Here is a 20,956-nt window from a genome sequence, read left to right on the forward strand (position 1 = left end):
TCCTTGAATATTTCTATCAACTCTTATGGTCCTTGAAGCCCTGCTCATTTCTTTCATTCCTTCATAATTCACAAACAAATGTATCAAATACTTATAACATTTTGTGCATAAAGAGCAGTTTATAATAAAGCATGCAGAAATGGTGCGTGGTCATATTGTAGCAGCAAAATAAGGTTTAAGGGGTCGGCACACACTACATAGAATGACCTTGAAAGGTTAACATTGACATTATAGGCTTAATTAATACTAATCATGACACAAGAGGAATAAACTTTTCAATTCTCTACCACTAGCATGTAAATCTTGCCTGCAGGAGCAAAGTCTTTGTCATGGGAGGGAAGGTGGTGGAGGGTAAGGCTCTAATAAGTGGAAGAGGACATACCTCAATGGAGCCGCAGTGCAGGGAGGTGCCCTGGGGGGGTGGATTGCATTGCGATGAACGATATCTCGTAAACGTTTAATGATAGGTCAAAACAAACGGAAAATAAGTCTTAAGGGACTTTACTTTTTGTTTTACATAGAAATAGCACTTTTTTGGCTCCAAAAATCTCAATTGAGGGTCCTCAGTACTTATAGCCCTTGGGACATGGGTTGCAATTATTTTAAAAGCAATCAAATTTAAACAAATGAATATAAACCTCATTTGGATCATTTTGAGACTAGGAAAACAAAACATCTCTTAATTATGAAAAATAAGGGCCGGCCTGATGTGCAGCCTTTGATTTGTTTGATCGTACAACTTGTTACATGAGTGATAAAGTTAATGCAAATATATTGAAATGTCACCTTTGAAACACACTTTAATGTTTACTATGAAAAATCAAAATACCTCCCTTCAGTGAGTGCTAATTGACAATGAAAAACAAGTGTATAGTACAACTTTCACGCTATAGATATTATGGAAGAACATCAACCTGCAATAGAGTGAGGGCAGTCATATTCAATGTGGAAGTGTGGTTAATAGTGATTTTTATGCCATTCCCATAGGACAAATCCCCCAATCACTCAACTCCAAAGCTTAGTGTGCTCACTGTATTAAAGTGGACTATGCCTCATTTGAGTTTCATGTTTACACGAAGGACTGAGATGTGCCGGAAAGCTAGCCCTGCCTCGAATATAATGAATTTTTGCCACATCTTGTATTCTTACATTAAGTACTTTTGTCAATTTGGTTTTCATATTTATATGAAATACTGAGGTTTGCCTGAAGGTTGTCCCTTCTTCCAATTTGTTTTACTAAGTTAAGCATTCTAAGTTTAGCAGTATGGAATGGTAGTAGGTTTCATCTGGGGAGCCATCTTATTAAAAAATGTCTGAATGGCCCATATTGGTCTTGCACTGGAAAATTTCATAAATAGTGAGTTTTTAAGATTTTTTTATGTCTTAGAAGAGCCACATGATCAACATTAGAACAATTAAAACTGTACTCTCGATAACTTGACACTTGCGGGAAAATCGATGAGGCTGACCCTCGTCTTTCATCCCCCAATATTAAATGGTTGAGGGGGCTCTGCATGCAGTTGTGATTTATGCCCGTAGGTTATCGGAGCATCCAATATGATGAATTTTGACTTAATTCTGAATTCTAAGATAAGGTACTAAGTTAAGCGTAGTCTTTTAGTTTAGCAATACTTACAAGTAATTAACAATTTATATCGTAAACCTTTAAACAGTACCTGGTATGATGGAACACTTTCTGATGATCACCCACCACACCTACAGTGATGCCAAACCCAGCTCCAACCCCAACCCTTACCTCCCCCTAACCAACGACTCCTGCTATATATATACTGTCAATTTACCTAAATCTTCACCTTGATAATGTTACTCTGTAACGAAACCATGGTCGGTGCTAATAAAATATTATGTGGAAATAGCAAAGTTCTTGATCCTTGTATTCGAGCTAAGAATCAGTTAGTCATCTGCTTCACTCTACTGGAGAGTGGCGGTAATAGTTCCTCTGCTCACTAGGTAGAATCTTGGCCACAGCAGTTTACATGCTATCCTTATTAGGTGACCAATATGATTACCTACCTTATAACGGAGTTCCTATTCTGTGGTCATAACGTATGAAGAGTAAACCAGTTTCAATCTTCATTAGAGGACTGAGAGGTCACCAGTGACCAAAAGGACCACAGATTAGAGAACCTTATGTACCTAGAGACCGACGGTTTTATTGAGGGTAGGATATGTTATTTCTGCAACAGGACGCAAATACTGCTCACTTGTATATTTCAGGAACCGTTTAAAAGTTTTCAAATCAATGTGCTCCTCTAGATGATTGGCCATCCCCTTAATTGGCTGAGAAGGATATTTTGGACATGACTGAATGATCTATTTTGTTTTAATCTCAATAATTGATAATTTTATTGCTACTTTTTTGAAATATAAGCAGCTGTTTTTATTTAATCCTGTGCTATTTTAAATCCATGATAAAAATCTGTATAATGCAGCGAATGAAAAGTGTATTTGCTCACCTTTTTCTTGCAATATCGAAAGAAACTTTAAATTCATAGATCCCACAGATATCCTTGCTTTCCCGTGGAAGGGTTTCTGCTTTTCCCTGGAAGTAGCATTATTTGCGAGTTGGACTAGATTGGACGTTTGTTTCTTGACTCCCACATTTTATCCCATCCAGATCTTTGTTTTTTGGAAATTAATAGTGTGTGCTCCTTCCCATGCATTGCCCCTTTCCTCTTTTGTGCTTACACCATTAAGCCAAGCCTATTACTGACAATGAGCTGTTTTTAAAATCCTGTTAACCTAACCTTATGCAGGTGATGCTTTGTGGTGTTTTTTTGTAATTGTTCAATATATTAGTTAAACATTAAAGTAACAGTTTTACTTCTAAATGAGCAGATATCAATGGAGTGGTCCATTTCAATTTTGAAGCAGGTTTATTGCTTTCACTCAAAGGGCTTTTATAACTTAAATCAGCAGAATTTTTTTGTATTTACATATTAAAATTCTTTTCTAGGGCTCTTAGCTGGTGTAAAGAAGTTAAGGGATACAGCTAAGGGATGATAATGATGTATTCCTTCATCCGCCTTAGTGACCGTCGTTAAATGTGAGAGTGAAGCATCCGATGCAGAGGAATGAAGGAATGTGATGAATGAAGAGTTGGATAAATGTGGAACTGATCCTGCTGATAGGTTAACATCTTGCTCTATTCCTAAAAATGGACAAACAAGTATCCAATATCAGTGGAGCTGTAGTCACTAGATCTGTTGCGAGGGGTGGAAGTGGTTGTGATTCACCAATTATCCCTAATACCCTTAGGATGGTCAGAGTCAGTAAAAAGAGGAGTTGCACAGAGGCAGTCATGGGGGGCACAGAAGAGTTTAGTAATAGCGAGACAGAAAATCCTGTAAATTGTCTCAAATCAAATGAAACTTCATATAATTGCTGCCACTGCACACTTGGATACAGCAGCAAAACTGAGCTCATCAAACACCTTGAAACTCTTTTTGGTGCCAGCAATATGGACGTTGATGCAGAGTCATTTATGGTGCAAGATGAGTCTCTGAAAACGAATGTAGAGAGTGGGGAAAGTGTGCGTTCTGGCAAGATCGACAAAAGTAAAATAAAACTTACGACGCAAAAAGGAAATGTGCCCCCTAAGGAGATCTCTGGAGGAACTATGAGCAAAGGAAAGGTTAAAAAAGGAAGACGGACTGATGTAGACCCTAAACCTTCAATAGAAAATGTGTCCTCAAATTTCTCCCCTTGTGATAGAAACATCAAAAAAGGAAAGTGTTCAGGAGCAAAAGAGAGGACTTATTCCTGTAGTGTGTGTAATAAGTGTTTTATTAAATCTTCTACTCTCACAAATCACATGCGTATACACAATGTGGATAAACCTTATTCCTGTAGTGTCTGCAATAAGTCTTTCTATCAGAGTTCTGACCTCACCAAACACATGCGTACCCACACAGGAGAGAGGCCTTATACTTGCAGCATATGCAATAAGTCTTTCTGTCAGAGTGGCAACCTCAACAAACATATGCATACCCACACAGGGGAGAGGCGTTATTCATGTACAATATGCTGTAAATCATTCAGTCGTAGTGATTGCCTTACCATGCACACGCGCATACACATAGCAGAAAAACCTTACTCCTGTAGTGTCTGCAATAAGTCTTTCTCTGAGAGAAGCAATCTCAACACTCATATGCGTACACACACAGGAGAGAGGCCATATTCATGTACAATATGCTGTAAATCATTCAGTCGCAGTGATGTCCTTACCAAGCACACACGAATACACACGGCTGATAAACCTTATTCCTGTAGTATCTGCAGGAAGTCCTTCACTCATAGTTATACCCTGAGCAATCACATGCATATTCACACTGGTGATAAACCTTATTCCTGTAGCATTTGCTGTAAATCTTTCTCTCACAGTTACAGCCTAAGCACACACATGCGCATACACACAGGAGAAAAACCTTATGCGTGCAATGTCTGCAGCAAGTCCTTTGCTCGCAGTTACACCCTCGACAATCATTTGCGTTCTCATAGAGGGGAAAAACCCTATTCATGTAGCGAGTGTGGGAAATCTTTCTCTCGAAAGAGCATCCTCGTGAGGCATTTCCGTTCACACATGTGAGAGACATTATTCTTCCAGTTACTGGTATGAAGGGTGTATTCAGATTCGTTACTTATGCACACATGTCATGAATATTCATGGGAAGGATTAGTCTTACAGATTTCATTACAGTTTTCATTTAACCTTTAGAAAGTCTGTATTGGGGAGCCGCATAATTCATTCTGACTTACAAAAGTAGTGTTAAATCATGATGAGGAAATACCCAATAGAGATAGTGTCACTGTAGTGAATGCATTAGGAAGTGGTGGATTTCTGAATTGCAGTTTGACAGAGATCAGTATCAAAGAAATGCAATGAAGGTATTTTGCCTGTAACTTTTACTTGAAGACTCCTGCTAGAAGGTCTTATGTCCTTAGTCATATCCTTCTTATTCCTTAATATGTCTTAATGTGAATTTATAACAAAGGCAAGGAAGTTTACCGCATTCAAAGCGATGTAATTGTGTCCATAGCCTAAAAAATGTGACAGTAGCGGCTAGATATTTTGTATTAAAGATGTTGCTGGATTTGATATTCAAATATGTTTACTATACCAATTATTCAATGGTAAAATATTGTCTTGGTTGCTACTACCATATCTTTCTCAATAGCATTGTGATTGTTGTTTTTTAGGATAAAATGTACCTTAATTTAATGATGCAACTGTATGTGTAAAGCAAATGAAAGTAAAATGCTTCTGTGTTCAGAACATTGCCAGACAATGTTAGTACTTAGAAGTGAATCCACTGATAAATATAGGGACCTTAATTTTCCGAAGAATTTCCAACATAATTACTTGGCGTCTGTGTTCCATAGTTCACTCTTAATTAATTGCTGGATAGAAGAATATTTTATGCATATTCGGTAATTCGAGTTGGTAGAAATCATTGCTTTTACCTTACTCTAGAGCATAAAAAATATAATTATCGAAACACTATCAACAATTTATTTCCATAGCTTATTTCACTCTTTTTCCACCTCCCTTTCAGTATAACCTCATATCCATTTATTTGACTCATTAATTTGCATGTTATTATTCATTCCAACAACTCTCCATGCTCACTTTTCAACTAGCCCTGTGACTATGTGGTATTGCTCATTCTTACTACTCCTATGCAATAATCGCTTCACTTTTTCTTCTAATTCCATTGCACTTCCTTTTTGGCTATCTCATCACTACAAACTCACGAAAACAAATCAAAATGCACATAGCCATCACACTTTTTATCAAGGTAGCTAAGGTACCTTTGCTTCAACGCACTTAAACCTCTCAACTGTGTGCAGCGCAGCATATGTGTCCTTCGATTCCTTTCCTGTAAGGCGCTTTAATGGTGGGCTCTTAAATTGCCGAGGGTACTTAAATTGGGCAGCACTAAAGATTCTGTGCAGACCAGAGGTGCAGCTAGGAATTAAGGCTAGGGGTGTTTCAGACACAACTAATAGTGGGGGTGTGGAATCTCAAGTAAAAATTTCTCCCTTAAAATTTGACTGAAACTGGGCTGAAACTCACTGCCTTGCTTTTATGCTGAAACTGCATTGAAATTGAAACAAAACAGTGGAGTTTGGAAGAGGAATGGCAGTGCAGTAGCAGTGCAATTAAGTACTCCAGCTACTCCAATGAAACTCCCTTGGCCGACTAAACTGAAACTCCCTTAGCTAGCTACACTGAAACTCCCTTGGCTACAGACTAGACTGAAGCTCCCTTGGTTACCAGCTAGACTGAAGCTCCCTTGGACAGCTAGACTGAAACTCCATTGGTTAGCTAAAATGAAACTCCCTTGTTTGGCTGAATAAAATTCCCATACCCAATCCATTAAAATTCCCTCGTCCAATCGTATGAAGCACAATAAATTAACAACTTGCGCGACCCAGCCAACAGTGGATGATCACATAACAGGTTTCTCCCACAATTTTGAATGCATGATGAAAGATATAGGGTGGACTGGTGATTGCGATGAACAATACTTATTACTGCAATGACCACAACATTTTTCAAGAAACAATGTATTAGAACATGAAAATACATCAATAAATTAATAGCTGTTTAAAGCACGTACAAAAATTTTCTAAATGAAAGAGGTCCCAGAAGTTAGATGCTCCTGCTATAGAAAAGAAACATGACTGATGAGCATCACAAACGACTTAAATCAAATTAGCAAAATTGCACATTAAAAAAACTCTTGGCTTATTAGTTATATGGTGCATTAATGTGAAGCATTCAATATATAGAAAGCAAAACTTAAATTATTTACTGAGGAAGCATGCGCTTTGCATCATGGTTCATTGAAAAATGAAGCGATGACTCGTTACTTAGGCTACCGGTGAACTCCAAACGAAAACCACGCAAGCTTCCAAAACTATGAGCAGTAACTAATAAGTATAAGCAGTAAATTTACATTGCACTATAGCGATACCCACCCGCATTCCTTATTTCTTCGAAAGCCCGCTCGAGCTCACCGAGTCCATTAGGAACTCCGAAGGATGACAAACGGAAGGCATCCGCGGTCAGCGGCATTGATGACCGGTCGGTGTATTCTCCTCTTCGTCCGGGGTATCCATGGGGCAGGAAAGGTGGATGGCAGTCGCCAACGCGTTGAAAGAAGAATTCCTTATTGGCTGCATGACCCCCGAAAAAGGACCATGAAATCCTTAAACGTGCCTGGATTAAAACACGAATTCAATGTCAACGTTCTCATGCAAAACATGGAAGGAATAAACGTGCCATCAGAGAAGTTAAAACGCTTACCTCCAATTTTGACTGCAGTCACCACCACCGACCTCGTTCTTCCCTTCACCTTAATTTCGATTAATTCTTGTCGTTAACAACCGTCAAAGTATCAGGAAAATAATAGGGTGGTTTCCTATTATTTTTTATTGCCGAAATCGAAAGATTATTTCTCTTGGAGTACGTATTTCACGCTTTTAGATTTTTAAATGACGATATCTATTTTTCGCGATTAAATGAAAAGTGAAAATTTTCAAGCGCGCGAAAACGCGACGCGTGAGTAGGAATGATGGGAAAAAAGTCCGTGTGACGCATTTCTGGTTCCCCCTCCCACCTTGTGAGGTGACTTTGGAGAGGCTCTGAGCGCTGATACAACGCAGGATGCAAGCGGGTAGCTGAGTACCATGCTATCTGTTAGCGCTTGGCTTAAAAAAGGTTTAATAATACCTTATCAAACGAAGAAAACTTTCCGACCTTAGCCAGTTTTAATAGGTTATTATTAAGACATGTTCCCCTGAGCTCTGTGCCTCTTGCATGCATTAGTAACCTCAGACGATGTATAACTCCTATCCTCTCGTGTAGAAACTAGGTCCCTGTGACGTCACGTGGAGTGGCATCGCATGGGTGCCAATCTGGCCTTTTTCAAATGAGGATAAAATTTGGCCCTTGCCTTTCGTCTAAACCGGTATTTCAAAAACCAAATAATATGTGTATTATGAATACACCAATGGTGGGTAACGAATCGCAATCAATGCCTTTCGTTTTCTTCGATGAAGGAAACTATCCTATTATGCCACCAATCTTTGCATGCCAAAACCCACGCTCACCACTCGTCTTTCGCTCCTAGCAACTTGAGAGAAATAACGGCAACCGACAGCTTTACGCGCGGGAAAGATATACGTGTTGCCAAAAGCTAAATTAAAAAAAATACATTGCCGCTGTAAACAGGGGTCGCTTATATGTCCGGTAGATGGGTTCCGTACGTTGGCAAAACTTACGAAGGGTAGCACACGTGCAGCAGAGTAGCAGTTCAAATTCATGAGGGAGAGGTGATACCCAAATGCTGCAGCAGCTCTGTGGCAGGGCAGTAAAGGCATTCGGCAAGAGAGATTCAGTGGAGTTATTAAGTTAGCCTGGCCTATGAGCCTACCGTCCAGTTCAGTGTCAGTTGAGCTCATGTGCAGCAAGGGAGAAGCAGTTCAAATTCTGAGGGAGAGGGGATACCCAAATGCTGCAGCGGCTCTGTGGCAGGGCAGTAAAGACATTCGGCAAGAGAGATGCAGTGGAGCCATAAATTCGGCCTGACCTGAGGCTATTGTCCAGTTCAGTATCAGAGGAGCACTCATGCAGCAAGGGAGAAGCAGTTCAAATGCAATGGACTTGCAAGGGAGAATGGCATCAGAGTTTCAGTTGAGTGACTTTTTCTTGTTGAGGACAAGGCAGTGCAGTGCAGTTACAAGGTTGTTTCAAGGCAGTTTCCACGCATTCAGCGGAGTTTCAGCCCAGAGTCAGCTCTGTTTCAAGGAAAAAATTTTTACTTGAGATACCCACCAGAGTAAGCGGGAGGTGCGGGGACAATCCTTCAGAAAAGTTTCAAGAAAAACAGTTCCAGTTCCAGTTCCAAAAGTTTTACGACTTTGGCATGGAGATTAAATAATACATTAATAATATTTACACTATTCTTTAAGTAACATTAATCCAATTAAGTAAAATGGATTTAAGTTAAAATCATTTCTGAAGTGTATGGGGGTTTTATCCCCAACCCCCCCCCCCCTCGATGTACCACTGGTGCAGTCATTTGGTACAATATTTTTAGCGTAGTAATGGCCCTCCAAAATAATTCCAAAATGGTAAATTCCATAAAAGATTTGCAAACTTGATAATTATTAATGCATACATACGATTTTCTGAGTCATTTACTTTTGCCTGCTCCCTGTGTCCAGTGGTCAGTAGTAGACGTGTGTGTGCTGTTTCTTAAAGACAGGGTTCTGAGCAGTTTTAACGTCAGTACCTTGTCTCACTTTTCTTTCTGTTTTCCTCACTAAAACACAATTTCTTCTTTTAAACTTAAATATTTCAGCTAGTGGGTTTTGTTGAACAAAATGCTGTCTGCTTGATCAAGCATGTTTCTTATCAGTTGCACCCCTTGCACTGATCTTAACTCTGTTTCGCAGTGATTTTGTTCACTAATATTCAAGTATTCACTAATTAGCAAAATTTTATAGTGCTAAGGATCTTTTTTTACAACTTCCTTCTTTCTATGTAGAGATCTGAAAAATATGGTTAGCAATGAAAACCATTCCTTTTGCCCATTACATTTGGAAAAAATTCAAGTTGTGATACAATTTTTTCCTAAAATTCTGAAATCTAATTGTAAGTCTTAAGCTTGATTTCTTAATTATTCCCTCCAATATTAGCAAACCTAAAAATGCTCCTGCACCTTCATCCAGAGTTGTAGGAACCCACTTTTGAAAGTTCGATATTTTTTGCTGGGAAATTTTCTTTGCAAATTTTCAAGAAACTATACCATAATTGTAATTATTTTACAATCAAAATATATCTCAAAATATGTTATGGGATCATAATTACACAGAACAGGCGATATTTGTTTTTCGACTAAATCACATGTAAAGATCAGCGGCGTGTCTTCACTGCTGATCTGTTCTCAATTATTTCCTTGAATCTTCTCAGAAGATTGAGTTGGTGGAAATATTTAAACCTGGAGTCAAGGGAGTATCCATTTGATACCTCCAAAGTGGTATCAAGACATCCTGCACTCTTTTCTTCCAGGGCATCAAGAATCCGCTCATCGGACAACTCATGAGAGCCAGAAGGCATGATCAACTAATGAGGGGTTCAGATATGGAAGGGACCCATGGCCGGAAAAATAAAACATCCAAAGCAAAGGTAGACGTGAAATTATCCCAACCCTAACCATCAAACCTCGTAAATAAGATACCAGATGATCTCTGCATTTCTTCAGGGTTTTCTTCTGTGTCAGCTTGTTTGAAGACAACAGTTTGCCTCCTTTATATGCCGTTGGCTGGATGGGAACTGCACTGTGATTGGCTATCTGACTTGGCGCTTCTCTTTGATAGGCTCTCTCGTTGCTAACTTTCCCAGTCACTGTGAAGGAAGGAGGAAAACCCTGAAGAAATGCAGAGATCAAACCATCGCCATGGCAATGTACGGTCTTAGATACCAGATGCTTATAGGTCTTCGAGGGTACAAGATGCATTGGCAATTTCTAGACGGTCCATTTCTTTACTATCATTGCCATGATGAAAGAGAAAGGAAACAATCAGGCAGAAAAGCAGATGATAATGATGTACAAAGAGGAGCATGCAGCACCCGCACACACAACTCAAAATCGCTGAGAAAGTACATAAATCGGAGCGTGAATGGAAGAATATATCAATAGAGCACCCATCAGAGGCTTCTATAAACATATATGGAAGCTTCAGAGATAGGAATTCTAAATGAAAGACTTGGATGCATATGGTGTGTCGTGCACACTTGAGGAATGGCATTCAAAGGATGCAGACGGTGCGTCGTACTTGCAGAGAGATAGACCACGGGGATTTAAAGTCAGGCTTGAGGGGTTAGATAAAAGGGTACATACAGTATTCTTTCCACGCGTCGTTTTCACTGTTCAAACTCACCATCACTCATTGAATATTGCTTGAAACAGTGCTGCTTCCATTACATCCATTTGATATTAATTCACGAGAAGCCTCTTTTAGTCTCTATCCTGCTCACAGCAATTGCTGAAACCACTCCTAAAGTGGTCATCACCAGTTTGGGCTTATGATGGCAAGAACACACCTACATCAAATACAAAGCGCAGAAAATAAACATTTCCAAAAAATTGCATCAGCATCCTAGTATATTACGAACCGCCATTGGCAAATGATCTGCACATCTGTTCAGCTCTCTTGAAAATCAAGGTAAACATTCCTAAAATTTGGGAAATCTATGGCATCCAATAGCACTGCGACCCTAACTAAACTCTGGCTGTAAGAACAGAGTCCTTCTAACTGGCAAGAAGCTCAAAAACATACCACTCTTCTTCACCAAAATTCATTAATTACCTTTCAACACTTCAAAGTAATGGTTTCCGTACTTTATTTTTCAATCTACCAATTGTGGCCATAGATAGCGCGTAATTCTATGAATAATATAGTTTTATAATCGTGGTTCATTAAGTTATTTTGGAAAATTGTTCTCCTTCAGCTGAAATTCTTCCAACAACATGAACTTCAAGTATAGATAATTAATTTCAATTGAATCATGTGTATATGTTGGCATGGCTTCCTTTGTTGTTGCATACAAATGAAAATGGTATTAGTTGAACTTTTTGGTTGATTTCATTATTTTGTGGGAGAAATAATTCATGCAGCTTATCTTCAGTGATTATCATGGAGTCATGTTGTAGTTGTAACTACAACATGACTCCATGAAACTTATTGGTGAAATTCATTATTTTGAAGATGAGAAATTCAATACAGTTTATATTCAGTGACTATCATGGGTTTATGTTTTGAGTTTTAAGCTACAGAAAGAAAGGCAAGATTTTTCATCTGATGGGAATGATGTAATGGATAAAAAGAAAAATTACTGTCCATAAGGAGTATTTACATAGGCTAGGTAATATGACATGTTGAGGTGATTGCCAAATGTGAATTGCAGAGACCTAGTACTGAGACGGTGGACGTCAATGCCGTGTGGTTGTGACATATAGTGCCTTATACTTTCAATTGCTCTAATTTTATTTTGCTGTAATTTGAACAAGCAAATTATAGGCTAACAAAAATAATCTAGTCATAGATATATTCATGCAATGCAAAAAAATTAATAAGATAAATTTAGAGATGCACAATTATAAGGAGCTGATAGGCAAAAGAATGAATGAATATTAACTTCATTTGATTCATCCAACCATTTGATTGCATTTAATGACAAATAGCCTGTGAGGTAGCATTTAAATACGTTATGTTATTTTAATGATTTAGGGCGTAGGACAAATCATTACACACAATCTCATAAAAATGGCTAAGGGACTGCAAAGTGTTGAGATGGTTCTGATGAATATGGTGAAAGTGTAAGAGAAATTATCGTGGAAATGGCCATGAATTGAACAAGGTAAGAATTCTGTGCCATCAAAGGTACAGTGTTATGGATGTGAGGTGATTTTTATGAAGTGGTGTCTACAAAATCCTTTGTGGGGAAAAGTTGGTAAGATACATATATGGCATGTTTCTGAAGAAAGAAAATCTTACTATACTTACTAGTTTTTGAATTTACATCTTTGCTGATGGAGAAACCTTTTTAATAAGAATTTGTAATGTAATTAAATACAATTTTAGTTAATAGCACATAGTACTGGGTATCCCTTTGTGAATTGCATAGAAATAATGTTGTTGGTCATTCTAAAATATGTGCCTGCCCAATCAAACATTTATAAAGGAAAAAAATAACGTTTTAAAATCGTGTAGGAAACTTAAATGATCTGTAATTAAGCAGAGGGTAACTTAGGGTATGAGGAAAACCAGAAGTTATTAAAATAAATATTCCATAGGCCCTAGCCTTAAAGGTAGCTTACTTAGCCTTTGTCTCACAATCAAATTTGCGTCATAATGTTTGAATTAAATTTTAATTCAACTGATGTGCACCGTCTCCCACAGTAAAAATTTCATCCAACTAGCTTTTGGTCCTATTTTTTCGACCAGACTCTAGTTCAAATGAATAAGCGTAATATGCGTTCAAAAATGCAAGATTGTAGAAAGAACAGAAGTTTCGGAAATTTATCACCAAGATTAAATGCATTTAAGAATTATTATGAAATGAATTAATTAAAAAAGTAAATTTATAATGTATCGAACAACCAATTTTGTTGATATATCACTTATAGGATCGTGTTTCCTTTGTAAATTAAATGAAAATGAGGTTTGTATTCCGTCTGAAATATGTCCCTCTTAATTGAACATTTTTAAAGCAAAAAAATAACGATTTTAATTCATCTTGAAGAAATTTTTCATTTTAAATTAATCTTACGGTGACTACATGAGATGGGTATGAAAAAGAAACATATAATATATTACAATATAGAGTCTACGTCAAAAATTAGGCCCTAGTCCTCAAAGGTAGCTTAGCAACTACAGTTGAATTTTTAAACGGCTGATTTTAAGATGCAGCCTTGTTGAAATAACATCAGATTAGGAACTAAACTAATGTTAGCACCAATACTATCTTTTGTTCGTATGGGAACAGTCTGACTTATTATTCCATTCGAAGCCATTTTTATGACAGCAAGATTAAATTTTAGTGCATTTAAACAACTAATGGGTACTTTAATTGTTAAACTGAAGAAATCATGACTTATGTGAAATCAACGCTTTTAGGTATATCCCGTACATCCATTCCAAAATTACCGCCGCGCGAATTTTGATATCGATCTGTTGATGTCTTTGCATCTCGACATTTGAGTCGATAGTGTCGAGCCTGGCGACGCCATCGACCGTCGATTTCTTCCTGAGCGGGCGCGTGCAGGGACATTGTTATCCTGGAGAATAATAATTCTGTTTTGTGTGCTTTGGGAGGTATTGTTCTCATAATTAAGCATTCATATTGATGCCGGACATTCTATTACTCGAGGTTAGTTTTTGTTTGTAAGGAAGTCAGTTGTTACGCTATATATGTTGACATGTTTTTATTGGCCTTAATCGAAAGACCTAACGTTTTCCTACTTATTTGCTATATAGGTTTTGAGTTGGTGCTGGCTCCATTGATGCCTGTCTTATTTGAGGAAATTAAACATAATCTTGTACTCTAATGTCCTAGTACGGAATTAGTATTCGTGTATATATGCATATTTTTGACGGTGAGTAATGAGCATTGGCTATTGTGTCTTTGTGATGATAGGTATCTTAAATATGAACAATTTCATATTAGAACCTCATAGTAACATCATGCGTATAGTTTCTCTTGTCCTAAATTTAATTTATTGGTGTGAATAGCTAGTCTACATGTTTGAGTATGCTGTATACATGTCTGTGTTGTCATCTTGCTATTTTGAGTATGTTTTCTAAACGTTCGCTGGTATTGAAATCATTCTACCAACCATGAATCTTTTGTGTTTATACTCCCGATGAATGATAGATTTGTTTTAAGTACCTCTTGTGACGATTCTAGTTCATCATTCTTCTCAGTCAGCGTCGTGGAGATATTTTCACTCTCACAATGTAATCGTTTAAAATTTCAGTACCTACTTTTGTATTAGCTATGTATATAATATTTGGGAAAATAAATTATCGTAAGTGTAAAGGCAGGAAACCTCTAACGGTTGCAACTACAATTGAATATCAACGTATGAATTCACTTGCAATTTAAAAATTGACTTCTGTTTGTAATTTAGAGGATTGTGAATGCCAAAGATCTGTTCTGGAATGTGATGTCAAATAAGAATAAAATAACTTCGACCCTATTTCGAACGTTTATATATCATAGCTCTTAAAATTTGTTTTTTTACTTGAGAAATATATGAGTGACGCTGTGGTTTAGTATGACGTAATACGAAAGTCCTCTTATCAACAATGAAAATATAAGTTTTATGTATCCGGCCTATTGTATCAACATTATTTCGTTGGGAGGGCAACCTGTTTCGATGTCTCAGTTGATAATTTACGCTGACTCGGTATCAAATAAGATGACATAATAGTTTACGTGAACGATATAAGCATATAGGTTCGTTTATCGTAAACAATTCAGTGTGATGGTCGACTCATCCTATGTTTCATCCATTAGATACAATGCTAGTAATTTAAATGAGTGCTCATGAACGCCCTTTGTAATTGCTATCATGAATTATGTATCTCTTTCCATTTTTTCGTACTGGTTCTTTTAGTGCTGGGCATTGGTGAACGCTCATGGCAATTTCTTGGAGCTGCCTAATTGTTTTGCTTGTGAGTTAGCATTTCTATTGCGGATAGAAGATATCATTAATTGCTTATTTACATTTTTTCTCAATGCTTTATTAGTGCTGAGTATTGGGAGAATCTCTTGACTTTTCCTTTCAGAATCCCTAATTTATTTGTGCTGAAGATCATTTTTTTAAATGCTGATGAATGATATCTTTGACTGCCATTTTGAAGTGCGTAGTTTCATTTTTTATAATGCTTCCTTCAGTGCAAATTAGTGGGGAATGCTGAACGTGTATGCACTGAAGCTGCATGATTACTTAGTGCTCTTGAAAATCCTATTGGAGTGTTGATAAATGCTCTCTTTCATTGCCATCATGAAGCACCTATTTCAATTTTTTTGTGAAGCTAATTTAGTTTAATAGTTTTAGCACTGAGTTTTGGGGGATAATCATGACACATCCTTTGAAGATTCTTTATTGTGTTGTTCTTCTGAATTTCCTTTTTGAGTGTTGATCAAGTTCCAATTTGCATTTGTTCAGAAAGTTTGTAGTAGTAACCATTGGGGAATGTTCATATTTTTTAAATTGCCTAATGGTTTTGTGCTGATGAAAATACTTTTCAATTGTCATACATACTATAGTCGCTCTCTTTTATGGCCACCATGAAGAGCGTATTTCCATTTAATGATAATTTTTTTGTAAATTCTCACCATTGAGTGATGCTCACGGCATTTCCTTTGAAGCCCCCTGATTAATTTGTACTTATGAACATTTTTTTCGAGTGATGTCAGGCCCTTTTTTATATGCAATATGCCAATTTCCATCTGTTCATAATGCTTCTTCTAGTGCTGAGTATTGGTGAATGCTCTTAACATTCTGTTAAAGCTGTCTGATCAATTTGTGCTTGTGAGATTGCTGAAGCCATGCTTATTTCACTGTCTCTTGAATGGCAATCAAGTACTTCCTATTTCCGATTAATAATAATGCTTAGTTCCAAGAACTGTGCTGTTATAAAGACATTTCATTTTAGGCCCTCTGTTTGTTTTGTGCTTCTCACCATGTTTTACTAGTGCTGATAGATGCTCTCTTTTATTGAAATCATGTACTATTTATTTCCTTTAGTTAATAACACTTCTTTCAACATTGAGTTTTGGGGGATTATCGTGACAATCCCTTTGAAGCTCCCTGATTATTTAGTGCTTGTGATTATCCTTGTGACTTCGATGTACTCTCTCTATTTGCCCTAATTAAGTGATTATATTCATTTGTTCTAATTGCTACTTTTAGTGCTGTCGTTGGGGGATTTTCATGGCGTAAATGGGGGATTTTTCGTAGTGTTTTGTCTAAAAATTTTTAAAATATCTGTCTCACTCAGTTTCTCTATGTCTCACTTTATTTAGTAATATGGCTTCTCCGACAACAAGCAAATCATCATTACAAAAAATAAACAAGCAACAACCAATGCCCAGCACACACATTTTAAATTTAGCTTCTAACACTTCCCCTTGACGAGCAATGGGATATCATGTCTAAACACTTCTTTTTCTTTTTAAGCATACAATATTACACTTTACATTTTTTGATGATGACAATCGTAAGACTTTGTTTATTTCCAATGTCTTTGGTCCTGAGAGAGATTTAGTTGACATATCTGCTATATTTTCACTTGATATCACATTTTAAATCAATGACACCATCATTTACCTTCTATCTAATGGCATGAAACCTAACGTCTTTATGTGTAGTTCGCTAAGATAAATTTTTTTTGGCCGCATACATTGTACCCTGGTTGTCAACCAAAATATTGATTGGTAATGTCAGAAATTTTTCTTGATTAAGTTCCAATAAAAATTGTCTCAACCACAACATCTCCTTAACTGCTTCATATAGTGCTCTATGCTCAGCGTCTACTGTGGAACTTGCCACCATTCACTGCTTTTTGCTTTGTCAAACAATTGGTCTACCTGCGAGAAGAATCACAAAGCCACTTATGCTTCTTCTGTCTCTTGGATCGTTTGCCCAGTCAGCATCCAAATAAACCACAACAGGCTCCTGTTTTCTGAAATATATCGAAGTTAAATTTGCTGTTCCAACAAGATATCTAAGTACATGTGTTACATTCGTCCAATAACTTTTCTAAGTAGAACTACATTTTTGACTTAATTTACATACTGTCAATGCTAGGTCTGGTCTGGTACAATTTGATAGGTATAGTAGGCTCCCAATTGCTCTTTGATATAAATGCTTATTAAGTGCCTCATCATTTTGTATACTTTTTAGCTCTCCTCCCACTAGCAACGGAGCAGAACAGCTCTTGGAATAATCCATTGGAAACCCTTTTAAAATTTTCTCCATATAATTCATTTGACTTATTTGGACAACATTTTTCCTTTCCTTGGAAATACTCATTGATAAAATATCATTGGGATGACCTAAATCCTTAAAATGTAGCAACTTACCCAATGATTTCTTGAACCCTTTAATCTTATTTTCCTCCCCAATTACCAATAAATCCTCTACATGCATACCAATTATGAGGTTTTCAGACGAATAAACACATGGTTCAGTCACATATTCTTTCAATAACATGCCCTTTAACAATCCATCGATATATGTATTCCACTCTCTTCCTGACTGATGTAGTCCATATAATCTTTTTTTCAATTAGCACACAAACTGCTTGGAACACTTCCCCTGTTCAGGAAAACCCTCAGTCTGTTCGACATAAACATCATCGTGGGTGGGGTTTTTAAGTTCAGCACTATTGACATCTAGATGATTTATATGCCATTTGTTTTCCACAGCTAATGCAATTAGTATCCTTACTGATTTCTTCTTTAAAACAGGACTATTCATCTAATCAAAATCCACACCAGGTATCTGAGAAAAACCTTGGGCAACAATTCTGGCTTTAAATTTTACTACTTTACCATTTTCTTCGTATTTTAGCTGAATCTCTGAAGCAGGGCTAAGGTATGCCAAAATTGGTTTTAATGTTTCTATGAAGGAGTGAGATAGTCTAGTGGGTTAACCAAGCCTCGAATAGCTATAGCTCTAATTAAATGCCCCATTGTTAGATCAGGTACTTACGTGAAATAGGTTTTATTTTTGCTTCCATGAAGGAGATATATGCCTAGAATATTATATTAGCCTCCATTATTAACACGTTGGGGATTGGGTATTTAATTCCAATCTCATCGGGTAGGACCGGGCATTTAAAGGAGCTTTAACCTAAATGACACTGATTCTTGAAAACCCTCATAAAATGTTTACTTTTCAACGTATTTTGATAAAATTTGAAGCGTTTTTTCTTACCATAGGTGTTAGTACTTACAATTAGTTTTTGTATGGTATTTGGTGAAACATGCTCCTTTTGTGAAGGGGAACCTTGCAGAATCCATAGATATACCGAGTTTCCTTCCTAAGTTTATTAGCAGAACAAACTCGACATATCCGCGGTGGATATGTCTTCTCTCCATGCCCCACTATCTTCTCTAGAGCGTGTTTCATCACCCCCTGCTAGCCTTGCCGGGCTATCCACGAGGCGCTCGCTGAGTCGGCCTTTCTATCTCGCCCTCTGTCATCATCGCTGGAAGACACACTTCTTCACCCCTCACATTTAGCCCATCCCTTGGCTACTACTAAGATTTTCATCTAATTGTAAGCTATTATAATAATTATCTTGGAACACATGATGCCAATGGTGTAAATACGGATCTAAAAGGGTCAAAATGGTTTCCTCCAATTTTTTTCCTTCAGCTGTGTATATTTCTGTGCTGCAAATATAACCACTTTCACTCTCACACACCATTCGCACCAATAATCACTTCACCAATTTCCCTGTATTGTTTGTTCTAAATCTCAATATTCCCCTCCAAGGTATTACTGCTTTGCCAAGGAAGAGATCACATTTAGGCATACAGACGGTTTTAAAAATTTCTAAGAAATATGATAGTATTGGTCTAATTTTATGTAGCCTATCGGAAGATTCAGAATTTGATTGATTATCACTGAAATGCCAAGAATTCCAAATTTGTTCAAATCTGTTCCTGCTGAGCAAATTACTAAAAATGGGTGTATTGATAAATTCATCAGTGCGCCAATATTCCTTGAATTGAATCTTTCCTGACTTTTCCCATAAAAATTATAATTGCTGAGAAAACTTTCATCTCTCTCACCGTTACATTTTTCCACTTCCCAGCTTTCTGCGAAGACTTGTATCTGCCTTTGTTCTGTATTCGATACAAATTGGTCTCTTTACACATCATTTCAAGAAGATCATCCCAAAAAAACATTTTTGCGACTTACAAAACACATTCACAATTATCAGGATTATTATTGATGATTCCTGCCACTCCCTGAAAATCTTCCAAACTTCTTGGAAGGTCAATTTTATTCCATGTTACGGAGGTGTCTTTCACTAAGCTACCATTGCTATCACTTGCATCCCAGTCACTATCATCAGGGTAAGCTAACTGTGCAGCTTTTCTTTTAGGTCGTCTTCCACCAATATCAAAACCAATTTCACTATCTGAGCTCTCACACTCGTCTACACAATCATCTGGAGTGTCTAATTATGCATCAACACAAAGTTCTTCGTATGTATCCTTCTCCATCATTCCGCAAGCACCACCACTAGTTAACGCCATTACTATAGACGGGGTCTTATTGTTTTTGGAGTAATTTTTCAGTTTGCAAGGTAAACAGGAATTATTGCTGGAAATTAATGAAATATATGTAGGCTACGTATGCATGCACTTTCGTAGGGTAAGCGTACACCAATTTTCATCCAAGGAATTGATTCCTCACTAAACTACGTGACTTCAGATCTCTAGCGAAGAGAGTAAACAACACAAGAACGTCCCAAAGTAGACTAATATGCATTATTAGCAAAGGGAAACATTAGAGACTAACAAAGATAAGCGTTGTGGCCATCTGGACCTTTTCTATCAAGGACCGAAAGATAGGGTCACGCCGAAATGTTCCTCATTGTCCTTGGCCCTCAAGACTCGTTGATGTGTTTACATGGAGTGCTGAAGATAGGATGTCTTGTGAGAATCCAGGCCATGGCGCGTGAGAAGGAAAGCTGAATTCACTCTCAGGTGAAATATGCATTATTCACTTGGCTCCATACATTATAATGTATGGCACAAAGTAGGCGATGAGAGAATTACCGACAATAGATTTTGTTAGAGCCATATGAAAGGATCTAAGAAATCCAACCAAAATTATTCCTGATAATCTAAAATTAAATAATTCGTAATTTCAGAACATTGTAGAATTTAGAGAGTTGCTGTTATAGAAAAATGAATGTTTATTTAAGTTTTTTTTCACACGTTACGGCTAAGTGACATTTTGTTCCCATACATTAGTAATCTCTAAAAGTGGATTACGTTCATTGAAAAAATATTGATAAATTTATAATTTGAATGGTATAAGCCTAATCCATATCAATCAAAACACATTCTGAAATGCAGCTGAAGAAAATGCTAGTATAAGTAACTTATATTAAAAGAAGCAGAGTAAGTATTATTATTATATGTGAAAACACAGAAATCTCCGTGGCCGGTTCTCAGCCTTCAGCACGTAAAACATGGAGATCTCAGTGACCAGTCTGCAACGTGTTAAGAGTTTTGGCTTAATTTTGCATTCTAGGGTTAGGTCTCTGAAATGGTTTTTAATATTTACATGGAGGACTAAGGTATGCATGGTAGATTTTCCATGCG

The 20,956-nt window shown here is 37.2% G+C and overlaps 1 protein-coding gene across 2 annotated transcripts in view; it reads left to right on the forward strand.

The window, feature by feature from the left end:
- LOC124172803 (zinc finger protein OZF-like) overlaps positions 1-20,956 on the forward strand; it is a 36,490-nt gene that overhangs the window by 11,220 nt on the left and 4,314 nt on the right. The window contains exon 3 of one of the 2 annotated variants that reach the window (XM_046552288.1): positions 2,978-5,105. The exons of the other annotated variant lie outside the window; for it this stretch is intronic. Within the exon in view, the coding sequence (XP_046408244.1) occupies positions 3,179-4,609 (1,431 nt within the window). The 5' untranslated portion in view covers positions 2,978-3,178 and the 3' untranslated portion in view covers positions 4,610-5,105. Of the gene's footprint in view, positions 1-2,977; positions 5,106-20,956 lie in introns of those variants that run through there. 2 annotated transcript variants of the gene reach the window in all.

This window comes from Ischnura elegans (genome assembly GCF_921293095.1).
Source record: "Ischnura elegans chromosome 13 unlocalized genomic scaffold, ioIscEleg1.1 SUPER_13_unloc_3, whole genome shotgun sequence".
Classification (NCBI taxonomy): Eukaryota; Metazoa; Arthropoda; class Insecta; order Odonata; family Coenagrionidae; genus Ischnura; species Ischnura elegans.